Below are 12237 nucleotides of genomic sequence, written 5' to 3'. Positions count from 1 at the left end.
ATGTTTCCATAGCATTCAGATGCCCTATAGATTCCTATTATATAACCGTATTATAAAATGACGTTAAAGTGGATGTGACATTGCTTGTAAGAATGTCAAGGGTATGAACTGCATTAACAAAATTATTTGCTAAATGTCTCGTATAAAAACCCACAATAGACCTCACAATGATGGACCCCTTGAGAATCCTTACCGATGTACACGAGCGATCATCTAGCAGACGATTAATCGATTAGTAAATATTTTTTCGGGCCAGATCGCCGCATGAGTAAAATGCCAATGTGTGTTGCATACCCTCCTCCGCCAGATCAAAGCGTTTGTTAAGTGTACAGACGTGCCAATTTGGTATTGCTCCAGCACCGGTATGCTGGAGAGAAATTCACAAACCATTCAACAATTTGGTACAACATTTCGCTGGTAGTGACTGACAAGCATCTTGTACGTACTTCTCTCGCGCCGTACGTAGCCAACCATGCTCATCGGAGGTGCAATCGTCGGGTGATCGCCATGAAATCTATGCGGATTGCTCTCGCAACTTGTGCTGAAACGATAATAAATTCGCCACTTTTTTTCACGTATGCAACTTCATTTATTGGGCTCTGTCAGGTTGGAGGAGGGTAGTCGGCACGCATTGGCATTTTACTCACGTGGGAAAGTGACCCAAAAAAAATAAAATCAATGCCCAATCATAATGACGGTCACGAAAGCCTACGCGTTAAAGATGACGAATTGGTTCATGTTTGCGTTTGTAGGAGGGTAGCCCGTCTCGACAACTCGTGCGCGTAGAGAGGTACCATTCATCATTATCAATGGCAGTTTCTTTTACGAAGAGATTGCAAAGCGGTGAACGTATTATTTGCATGCGAGTGATTTAACAGACGCGAACAATCTATAGATGAGTATATATATGTGTGCGCGGCTACGAGATGTAGTTTCGACCGGTGTACGCCTCGTGACGGTTATTAAAATTGAAATTTCAGGTCAGAGCACAGGTGGTAAAGCACGCTCTTGGAAGCTGTGTTAAGCTTTAATAGCCCTGTCACGCGGATTTATGAGAGTGTGTGTATCTATGGGAAAATGTGTCCACGGAAATGAAATACTTTAGGAGAGATGCAACAGCCCTCCTTTGTGAGTGTACTGGAATGTGTTGAGAAATGTCGCTCCCTTTCTCGAGCAGGCCATCTATATATATAAAATCGCAAATCTGTCTGTCTGTTTGTCTATCTGTCTGTGTGTGTGTCTGTTTGTCTGTGTGTCGCCGGACCATACGCAGTTTCATTGGACGAAATGTGAGGGATTTGCGAGACGCGATTGGTCCATTTGGTTTTCCACGGCGGTTGCCCCTGGCAACGGTTAGCGACGCATTCGCTGCGGGGTGGACGCCATTTTTAATTCCCGTTAAAAATATGCGCACGCATTAACACGCGACTCTGAGGTAAATTCATCAAAGTTTCACGTCCTCTTCACTCACCCCCCACCCCAATGTGTGCAATTACTATTATAGGGTCGGTAGATAATACAATTATAGCGATTAGACAGTATTATTGTAGCGCGGGGGGGGGGGGGTAACGGCCCCATTACCCAGCCTCAGCCGGGTGGGTAATTTAGGCGAGGCCGGAGGCTCTGCACGGTACTAGGCCTCGACACCCCACCCGTGTCAAGCGACGACTTTGTGGTATAAACTCGATATACCCAGCGTTGCCCGGGGGGAAAATACATTTAAAATCTTCTGAAAACTTTCAAACATTACATACCAATGAAAAAACAACTGTGTAATTACTTTTAAACCCGACGCGCCAAGAATCGATTCTTTAAATGTTGACTGTACAAATAGTCATTAAGCTGGGTGAGCGTACTGGCAGTCTATAATGTAGACTGTTGCCTGGTTATTAAGCTGGGTTGGTGTACTGGCAGTCTATAATGTAGACTGTAGCCTGCTTATTAAGTAAAGTGAGTCAATTTGTAACACGGCCACCACCGGTGACGATTATTTGAACCGGTCCTGGGCCTCCCCTAGGTCGACTCAGCCTCAAAACGAGTAACTGGTGTGGCGTATGAACATCGCCAATGGGGAGACAAAGGCGGCCGGGCGTGGTGGATCCAAGTCCCGGGCGAAGCCGGGTAGTACAGCTAGTGGGGTGTATAAAGCACTGCGTAGGAAAGGCTCAAGGGTTGACATATAAAACCTCCATGTTCGGTATGTTTACATTTTAACTACGTGTACACCTTTCCATTTAAAGCTTTCGTGACTGCAGGGATTCATTTTCTTGGTTCTTTCGGTAAAGTCACGTAGAAGGGAAATAATAAAATTATAAATGGTTTATTTTTATTATTTTATTATTTCCCTTCTACGTGACTTTACCGAAAGAAGCAAGAATACGCGTACACCGGTCAGGGTCAATGATATGTGTAATGTGTTTCCGGGTTTAACACAAAATACATGTTGAAAAGCTAAATTTAAATGACTCAACTTTGTTTTTTCACTGAATGGACGATTAGCACGGTTGGCTACTTACGGTGCGAAATAAATTCAACTTACACACGTGCTTGTGCACTGTGTGTGTATGTAAGTTGAACTTTTTGTTCGACAGCCTACCTAATGTTTTACGTACTTGTTGTCATCAATCCACTGCTGGATGAAGGACGCCAGCCACTGGGCTTGTCTGACCAGTTCAGAGATCACTGCCGATAGCCTTGGGGCTGGAAATCGAACTCAGGTCTGCCGGGTTTATGGCGCAAGTGGGCGCACTGCTCCACAAGTTTGAAGCAAGCATATGGCTCCATAACAAAACAGCCAAAACGACTAAGAAAAAAAAACCTCAAATTTTTTGTTCGCACTGCTAAAGTAAGTTATTCTTAGCATGTCATCATGACACGAGAACAAAGCGACCTGCTCTGTGAACAAAGCCGTGGCATCTCCCGTTCATGTCCACACAAATTAGCGATAGAATTTGGTTAAAGGACCGGAAGTAAGAGGGTGGCTTTTGCACTCTTCTCTGAGCGCGCGTTGAATGAACGCGGCCCACAGATGCGCTGCGACAGTGGTGTGTGTGTGACTGTGTGTGTGACTGTGTGTGTGTGACAGTGTGTGTGTGACTGTGTGTGTGACTGTGTGTGTGTGACAGTGTGTGTGTGTGACTGTGTGTGTGTAACAGTGTGTGTAACTGTGTGTGTGTGACAGTGTGTGTGTGTGTGACAGTGTGTGACAGTGTGTGTGTGACTGTGTGTGTGTAACTGTGTGTGTGACTGTGTGTGTGGCAGTGTGTGTGTAACAGTGTGTGTAACTGTGTGTGTGTGACAGTGTGTGTGTGTGACAGTGTGTGTGTGTGACAGTGTGTGTGTGTGACTGTGTGTGTGTGACAGTGTGTGTGTAACTGTGTGTGTGACTGTGTGTGTGACTGTGTGTGTGTAACTGTGTGTGTGTGTAACTGTGTGTGTGACTGTGTGTGTGGCAGTGTGTGTGTAACAGTGTGTGTAACTGTGTGTGTGTGACAGTGTGTAACTGTGTGTGTAACTGTGTGTGTGATGGTGTGTGTGTGTGACGGTGTGTGTGTGTGTGACTGTGTGTGTAACTGTGTGTGTAACCGTGTGTGACAGGGGAGCGGTAGTGTAGTGGTTAGCGCGCTGCGCTGTGAACCCAGCGACCCGAGTTCGATTCCCGCTCACGGCCAACACCAGTGACGATTATCTGAAGTGGTACTGGGCCTCCCCTAGGTCGACTCAGCCTCAAATGACTACCTGGTGCGGTGTGTAAACATCACCACTAGGGAGACAAAGGCGGTCGGGCGTGGCTCTGGCCACCCACCCCCTCGTGTACCGTTGCGGCCTTCATAGGTGCTCGCTAACAGCACTTGCCCCTACAGTCTGTTAAGGCTAGATAGGGGATCCTTTGTGTGTGTGTGTGCATGTATGTTACGGCATTAGTGTGTGTGTGTGCATCCACCCTCTCTGGACAGCCAGCCCTCCTGAGCATTCGCATTCCTCACATTCGTGTTCACTGACCCTCGACAAGAGCTGATAAAATAATAAAAAAAACGGCCAAACAGGTTAAATGATTTACAAATCACTCGTGTGTGACCAGTACATTAGACTTGCTTGTGTAGACACTAAACCAACTTTTTTTTTTAAAATCGTAGTTTTCAACAGACGCTGGTATTTTCACTGGCTGCTTGACGAGCTATCAATCCAAGCGAATAACCAGCACGAAGAAGCCTAGACAATTTAATCGAACCGATTTGACCAACCCATTGGTATGAGGTTCAAACAAACTATTCCTCAACAAGCACACGGTGCATTATAACGCGTCTCACACGAGGCAGCTTCTAATGCGAGGTCGAAATAAGTATAACCAGTAAAAACAAAGTTTTTCACTATAAATCTTTTATATGCGTGACGGCTAGAGTCCTCTCGTCCTCTGGCTTGAGATGGCTGCCACCTATGGGTCAGATGATTGCATTGCACCATTAAGCAATTGGTAATTAAATATAATATTTTTGTCCTAAAAAGTGTAAAATTTTTGAATTTTTTTCACGAACATTAATTGTCACGCACAACGAGTCTGTGTGGAAAATGTCAGCTCGATTGGATCACGGGAAGTGGGTTAAAAAACGACCGAAAGATTTGCACGGTCCTAAGCAAGCAAGCGAACTTAATATAAAGGATTTTAAATAAGAATAACCAGTAAAAACAAAGTTTTTCACTATAAATCCTTTATATGCGTGGCGGCTAGAGTCCTCTCGTCCTCTGGCTTGAGATGGCTGCCACCTATGGGTCAGATGATTGTCTGCCAGTATTAAACAATTGGTAATTAAATATTTAATTTGTTTTCCCTAAAAAGTGTAAAATTTTGGAAAAAAAATTTCACGAACATTAATTGTCTCGCACAACGAGTCTGTGTGCAAAATATCAGCTCAATTGGATCACGGGAAGTGGGTTAAAAAACGACCGAAAGGTTTGCACGGTCGTAAGCAAGCAAGCACGCAAGCACGCAAGCAAGCGAACTTAATATAAAGGATTTAAAAAAAAAAGCGGTGAATGCGTCGAGCGCATTCGCTAGGGTGGGATTGCAACGCGAATCTCGTGCCATCTCCGCTTTGCAGCCTGAACTACGATGGTGCTGGTGACGTTAGGCCGCGCAGAGTCCAGTGCAGGGGTCCCCAACCCCCGGGTCACGGCGGACCGCTACCGGTCCGTGGCCTGTTAGGAACCGGGCCGCACAGCAGCAGGAGGTGAGAGCGGTGAGTCCGCGCGTGGAACCCGCCCCAAGTTGTTTTATTATAATTGACCACTTCCATCCGCGCCTCTTTCCCGTACTTCGCACTTGTCTCAGTCACAGTGTTGGTAAGCCCACAAGCTGAACCCTAGTCGCCAAAATGAGTCAAGAACAAACGTCGCTGGAGAGCTTCTTTGAAAAGGGGGAAAGACCCAATGATGAATTCCCCCCCCCCCCCACCCCGGTCCGTGAAAAAATTGTCTTCCACGAAATCGGTCCCTGGTGCCAAAAAGGTTGGGGACCGCTGATCCAGTGGACAGCGACGAGAGTGAGCTGCGAGGAACGTGTGTGTGTGTGCTGTGCCACGCAGGCCGCAGTCTGCTTACGACTCCGAGGCTGAAAACCTACTTGCCCTATCACTATGGACTTTAGGATCTTTCATCATCATCATCATCATCGTCGTCGTAATCGCGGTTTAATTTCAGCTTGGGGTATTTTTGAATGCTGTTTCAGGATTTAAGCGATGATCTAAAACTATTAAAGTGAACAAAAACAACGAAACTATAATTTTGTATTTTACCAGGTAAGGCTCACTGAGCAATACAGCTCTTTTTCTGAAGCGACCTGACCACAATTGATAGCTCAACGAAGTGAACCGTCATGTGGAAATGTACAGCAGCCAAATACTCTAAACGCACTTTTCTAAATGTAGAGGGAAAATCGGAGGACCCGGAGAAAAAAACACGCGACCACTGGGAGAGAGGCATGCAAACACCAAATATAACACATTCCTGCGTAGGGAGCTGGTAGGAACGTTGGGTTGCTCGGTCAATGGCCAGGGTCAACGGCGGCGTGGTGTATTCCGCAAATATGGCCGACTGTGAGGGTGGGCACAAGCCGGCGTGAGTAGGTTAAACGTTGCGTTTTATAAGGGCACCACGGGGTGACCATCCCCTCCCCACCCAGCCCCACCCCTCCTACCCCCCACCCAGCCCCACCCTCCAAACCCAGCCCCTCCCCACCCTCCCCACCCAGTCTCTCCCCACCCCCCCTTTCCACCCAGCCCCACCCTCCCATTTTTGGATGCACGATGGACGGACACAATAATCCCCTGTGGGCTGGTGTAACCAGGAGGTTCCTACCAGTACAAGCGTTAGGGTTGGGATAGAGCCCACGACCTCCTGCACACCAGGCGAGGGAGTTAACATATTCGTCACTGTGGAGCCCCAATTACATTGGCACAGCGAATTCATTTCGCGTCATTTTGCCCTCGTGATGTGCAAGCAACGCATGTTAATACTTCACAAGATTATGGGAATATAGGGCAGAATAATAGAGGATTATTACGGATGGGAGTACTTTGTAGTCTGCCGGGTAGTGCCTTAAGCCAGTAATCCCAACTCAAAGTCAAGCCCAGCAGCGTTCCAGAAAAATGTCGAGGAAAAAATGTATAAGCGTTGATCATTATCACCGTCGTCATTCATTATTCATGGCGCGCCTCGCCATGCAGTAATTCTCGAGCCGTCAGGAAAAAAAAAGGCTACTCGAGATAATTACTCGGTAACTGCAGATGAAATACAGTACAATGTTTCAAAATTATAGCGTAGACAACACCCATAACAAACGAGAATGAACAACATTGAAACGCTCCACTCTGCTTGATATTACTGCCCCTTTCTGTCACCTTCATTTGAAGTATTCACGTGCTCTCAAAAAAAACCACACACCTGCCTTCAATTTAATGTTCAATTTGACGACTTTGTGTGCGCATTCGTAATATTTAACAGCCAAGCTGTTCCATAACGTTGGTGCCAAAACACCCAATGCCCATATCAGTAATCCTTCGCAATAAACGAAGCTCCATTGTTGGAAAAGCTTGACCGCCCGCTTGTGTTGTACCTCCTCGTGTTATCGCTCCTATTCAGCGAGCCATTATGATATCCGTAGCAAGCAATTTAGCGCTTGCTTTGCTTGCTTTGCGAACAGCGCGTAATTAGGGGCAGCATTTCCGGCTGTATCGCCACTTTATGGTTTTATTTTGAAGGGGGTTTACTGGTATTCACTTACTAATTGCCAGGTGCTTAAAAGTTGATTGCTAGTGTTGCCTGCGAGAAACTTGGCATCCCCCCTTAGCACCTTGAAATGGTGATTCCAAGCACTTTTATTTTATCACCGCGCATATAGTAAGCGGTTTATTGTCAATATGGTTATTATTACTCCCCACAGGGATCCTGTTTCTCCAGTTGGCATTCTGCACAAGTTTAGGTGGACGTGGAGTGAGGAAATGTGTTTATTCAGCAGATACTATACTCTTTGGTTCTTTCGGTAAAGTCACGTAGATGAAAATAAAAATAATAAAAATAAAATAAAATAAAAAAGTGAAAATAACTAAATAAAATCACGACGTTTCGGAAGCAACACAAGCCTCCGTCATCAGGTAGGACAGCCACAGCAAATTATTTCTTCTCATCAGGTAGGACAGCCACAGCAAATGATTTCTTGCTGTGGCTGTCCTACCTGATGACAGAGGCTTGTGCTGCTTCCGAAACGTCGTGATTTAATTGAGTTATTTTCACTTTTTTATTTTTTTTATTTTTTTCATTTTTACCTACGTGACCTTACCGAAAGAACCAAAGAGTATGGATCCTTGCAGTCACGAAAACGTCAAATCTAGAATCTGCAGATACTACTTATAATAATTATTTAGATTTATAAGGCGCCCTTAAACAATAGATCTCAGAACGCCATGCATATAAATGAAGATAATAATTGGGAAGTAACTGTGGAGAGAGAGACTAAAGAGACAAGATAGAGAACCAGAGAGTGGAGATCTTCATGAACAAGTGGTGGGGTCTTCAGACGGGAATTAAAAGCCTCTATTGTCTGTGAGTTCCTGATCTCCAGGGGCAGATGGGTTGGCACATTACTCTGGGAGACCGTCGTTCAGCAGTGGATTAAGCCTGGCTGATGATGAATGACTGATAACATATAGGCTTACATTACAGCTTATTGGGTCACTAACATCCAGGACATCGGTGCTATGATTCAGGGCCGTATTATCCAATAGGGCCTACGAAAACAAAATATGACCATGTTTTTGTTGTTGTTTGTAGTCACCAAGAAGAAATATATTTTTATGGCTGCTCGTTGCAGTTTTTTTGCATCGGTAACTAGTCGTTGATTCGTTGTAAGTGAGACATTACCCCTAAAATAACAGTAAAACAAATCGTGAAGCTTAAACGAAAGTAAAGCAATAAGGTGATCGCCATGCGGGCGTCTTGTCAGAACGTTGAATTTGTTATCGATGAAAATGAACGGCATATTTTCAAAGCTGCATTGTACGATATGATAACACTGGTCAACACACTTTTTCTGGTATAAGGTATTCCAACGGTTTTAAGGTAATTTTGGGGTGCTGATTCCAAATCTGGCATCAGTTTTTGTCTATCACATCAGGTTTTTGAGATATCAAATATTGCATTTTCAATATTAACTGCAGAAGAAAAATATTAAATAAATGTGGATATCTACATAAAATTATATTATAAACACACTATCCTAAAAATACAGCACCATATTTTAACACTAAAGCAGTCACTGACTCGCAACAACTTGCAATCATAAGTGACAGAGTTAATATCGGGTAAAATCAATGAAAATGGGGTATGCTGATAGCATAAAAATGATGTGATAGAGCAAATCTGAGATCAGATTTGGAATCAGCACCCTGAAATTAGTCTAAAATAGCTGCAAAAGTCCAGGCCAGAAATAAAAGGTTTTTTTGTTGTTGACCAGTGTATTTAATGTAAACATTAGTTGTCATTTTCGCTTATAATATTTTAGGCTTACCTTGTTTTTCTCTCTCAATAATTTCAAATGAAATCTGCGTATCTGCGGCACACAGTGCACTCCCATCGAATTATGGCATAGACTAAATAATGAACGCATCAGTAACGACATCTGTCCAGCGGCTGGACAAAGTTCGCGTGAAACAAGCGGAGTGACAGCGGCAGTAATAACATGGGGCAGCAGCAGCAGCAGTTCCAACTGTCGAAAGTTGTCACTGAAGGCCTACGAAACAGAAGTGCATAGGGCCTACAAGAACCTTTAATCCGACCTTTTTACAATTAAATATTGCACGTCCGTATTGAATTCTAATACCGCTGCAATCGAGACCACTGCTGTTATGCTGACGTGGCAATCCTTCTGACTTTCACACCTGCACAGGCATGAAGTGGAACCTCGCTGACGAGGAGCCTCACTCCAACGTCGCTGGGGAGCGTCGCCCTCGTTGACCTCGTTGACCTCGTGAAAATGGCCCACCTGACGAGCAGATAACTTGTCTCCGAGGGCCCGATCATGCACAAGCTGTTTGCTCTGGTGCTGGGGAAGAGGGACCTCTCCCTGGCAGGTGACATCTTCTCCCTGGACGATGCCGAGATAGAGGATGGCCTCTCCGACGCTCTGGAGCAAATCAAGGTCATCGTCTCCTCACCGGTGAGTGAAACGCGGCTGCGTTTGAGTGGGAACCCCCGGTGCTCGACGCAACTCCAATTTAGCTACGGTTGGCCACATGCGGTGCGAAAGAAGTTAAACATACAAAACAAGACAAAGGACACCCTGTGTAGCCTGACCAGACTGTAGGGGCAAGTGCTGTTAGCGAGCACCTATGAAGGCTGGCACGGTACACGAGGGGGTGGGTGGCCAGCACCACGCCCGACCGCCTTTGTCTCCCTAGCGGCGATGTTTACACATTGCCCCAGGTACTAATTTGAGGCTGAGTCGACCAAGGGGAGACCCAGGACCAGTTCAGATAATCGCCAACGGTGTTGGTCATGAGCGGGAATCGAACTCGGGTCGCCGGGTTCATAGCTCGGTGCGCTAACCGCTACACTGCCAGTGCGAAATAAGTTCAACATCAATACTTACATCGATAAAGCCACGATGTTTCTACCTTTTTAAAAATCATCCCTCGACGAATGATTTGATGAGTCATCCCCTATAAGTATAGCTTAGTTCCATTATGTCATCGATGAGCCCTTAAGTGAGCAGCTTTAGAAGCTTTCAACCTCCGTGGAAAGGCTTCTTGATCATCCAAGTGTTTGTTTTGTTGATGGGATGGTGGATGTATGGACGAGGTAAATATTCTGGAATGTGGAGCCATTCTCAAGTATATTGACTGGTGGAGGCCACTAAAGCCTATTGACGATGTTGATGATGTCCTAATATATACTAGATACACTCAAAGTAATGCCTCCTATTATTCCTCTCAATTACTTGTTAATGCCACTGATACAAAATAGTAGATGTTGTTTCATTGGATAGTCATGAACTCTTCTTCATATTTTTTATTTCATCAGTCTTCACATGGCAGTTGAAGCAATTTCTTCTTGTTCACCTGTCTATCTCTGTGATATCCTGGTCCTCTGCGTCAATACATCTCAAACGTGGACTAGCCTCGATTTTAGATTTGAAGCTTTCGTTACTGCAAGGATTCATATTCTTAGGTTTTTCGGTAAAGTCACGTAGGTAAAAAAATTTAATTTAAATTAATAAAAGTAAAATAAAAATCAAATAAAAATCACGACGAGAAATTCCAAGAATTCGATGAGTCATCCCCTATAAGAATTTCTCTCACTTGATACAGCTATCGTGCTGTGACGGTTCCACCTGAAGACGGAAGCTTGTGTTGCCTTTCAAACGTCGTGATTTTAATTTTAATTTAATTTTACTTTTATTAATTTTAATTTTTTGCCTACGTGACTTTACCGAAAAAACCTAAGAATATGGACAGCCTCCACTACTTTGCCCCTTCCACTTGGCAGTGCAAGGCCCCATGATGGTCATTTGTTGGCCCACATCTTATTTCCCTGTCCAAACCGAATAGGTCTGTGTCACATCATACCCAAATGTCACGAACATTTGTCTATTTTTCAACATACTCTACATATTTTCTATGCACGGTGTGCTGACGTTAAAACCAGGGGCCAGAATTCCATCAACGTAAAAAGGATTCACCGGTGTCACGTGAATATTTGTGGATCGACATCCTGTCAGTCGGTGCCATTTTGACGAAATCTTGCCAGTGTAGGCCATTTCTCAGTGGGCAGAATGTATTAACTTCTGAAGGTGCCAGGTCTGGACTGGATGGTGGTGGGTTGGGCCCAACATAGCTCGATTGAACTGCGAGTAGCTTTAGAAGCGGGCCATGTCTTTCTAACGCATTTCATTTTCACTACACAGTGAGTGGTTCTGTGATCTTCTCGGGCTACCGTTGTGGTTCTGGAATTGTCAATTTGGAGCAAAATTTATGCCTGGGTGCATTCACCAGAAAGTGAACGTTCAGCATATTCGGTATTTCAAAACACGATTTGTATAGCATTTTATTATGGAGCAATAAAATTAAGTTATTGAGAAAATACTTTTAGAAAAGTTAATTTTGGGGAATTTCTCTTTTAATCTGTGATGCTCTTTTGTAAAATCTCTGTGGACACACAACAGGCATTCAACAATGACAATGATTTGACTTTGAATGCATCGCCGTCACACAGCGTTCGTTCACTCTTGACAAGAGAGATCAACTCAGAGGCGCCATGGAGGCACCGACAATTGGGAAAGCAAAATGTGGTGAACCGGTGCCAATAATTGCCAAGCTCTACAGCCATCGGCATATTAAGATGTTTCTAGCTAATTATTGACTGTCTATACGTGTAGCAGGAAACTGGAGCACCCCGAGAAAACCTGCGCGTGCAAGGGGGAAACACTCTATTCCATACAAAAGTAACACGATATCAGCCGACATGTTTCTATACAGTCTCCTCCTGGCAAGCCAGGGTATGGCACCTCGAAGCACACGGGAAGTGAGTTTCGCAAAACTTGTGTGGTCCACCAATCCTTCCCTCCACAGTGCTGGATTAGGAGCATGTGCTACTACCACCAATCCAGTGAATATATTCTCAAATAATAATTAAAACGGCTATGCTACTTTCTTCTATTGTTCAACGGATATATACACTTACTGCTAT

At 44.6% G+C, this 12237-nt stretch overlaps 1 protein-coding gene across 6 annotated transcripts in view; it reads left to right on the top strand.

The window, feature by feature from the left end:
- VEPH1 (ventricular zone expressed PH domain containing 1) overlaps positions 1-12237 on the top strand; it is a 202212-nt gene that overhangs the window by 44205 nt on the left and 145770 nt on the right. For 2 of the 6 annotated variants that reach the window (XM_061565948.1, XM_061565943.1), the window contains exons 1-3: positions 1381-1435; positions 5100-5237; positions 9440-9709. In XM_061565948.1, the coding sequence (XP_061421932.1) occupies positions 9572-9709 (138 nt within the window). In that variant the 5' untranslated portion in view covers positions 1381-1435; positions 5100-5237; positions 9440-9571. Of the gene's footprint in view, positions 1-1380; positions 1436-5099; positions 5238-9439; positions 9710-12237 lie in introns of those variants that run through there. The other 4 variants (XM_061565944.1, XM_061565947.1, XM_061565945.1 and 1 more) reach the window with 3 other exon arrangements.

This window comes from Lethenteron reissneri, chromosome 36 (genome assembly GCF_015708825.2).
Source record: "Lethenteron reissneri isolate LAM-NWPU_2019-01 chromosome 36, ASM1570882v1, whole genome shotgun sequence".
In the NCBI taxonomy this organism is placed as follows: Eukaryota; Metazoa; Chordata; class Hyperoartia; order Petromyzontiformes; family Petromyzontidae; genus Lethenteron; species Lethenteron reissneri.
Note: the sequence above shows the minus strand (reverse complement) of the source record. Positions and strands in the feature narration are given on the sequence as shown.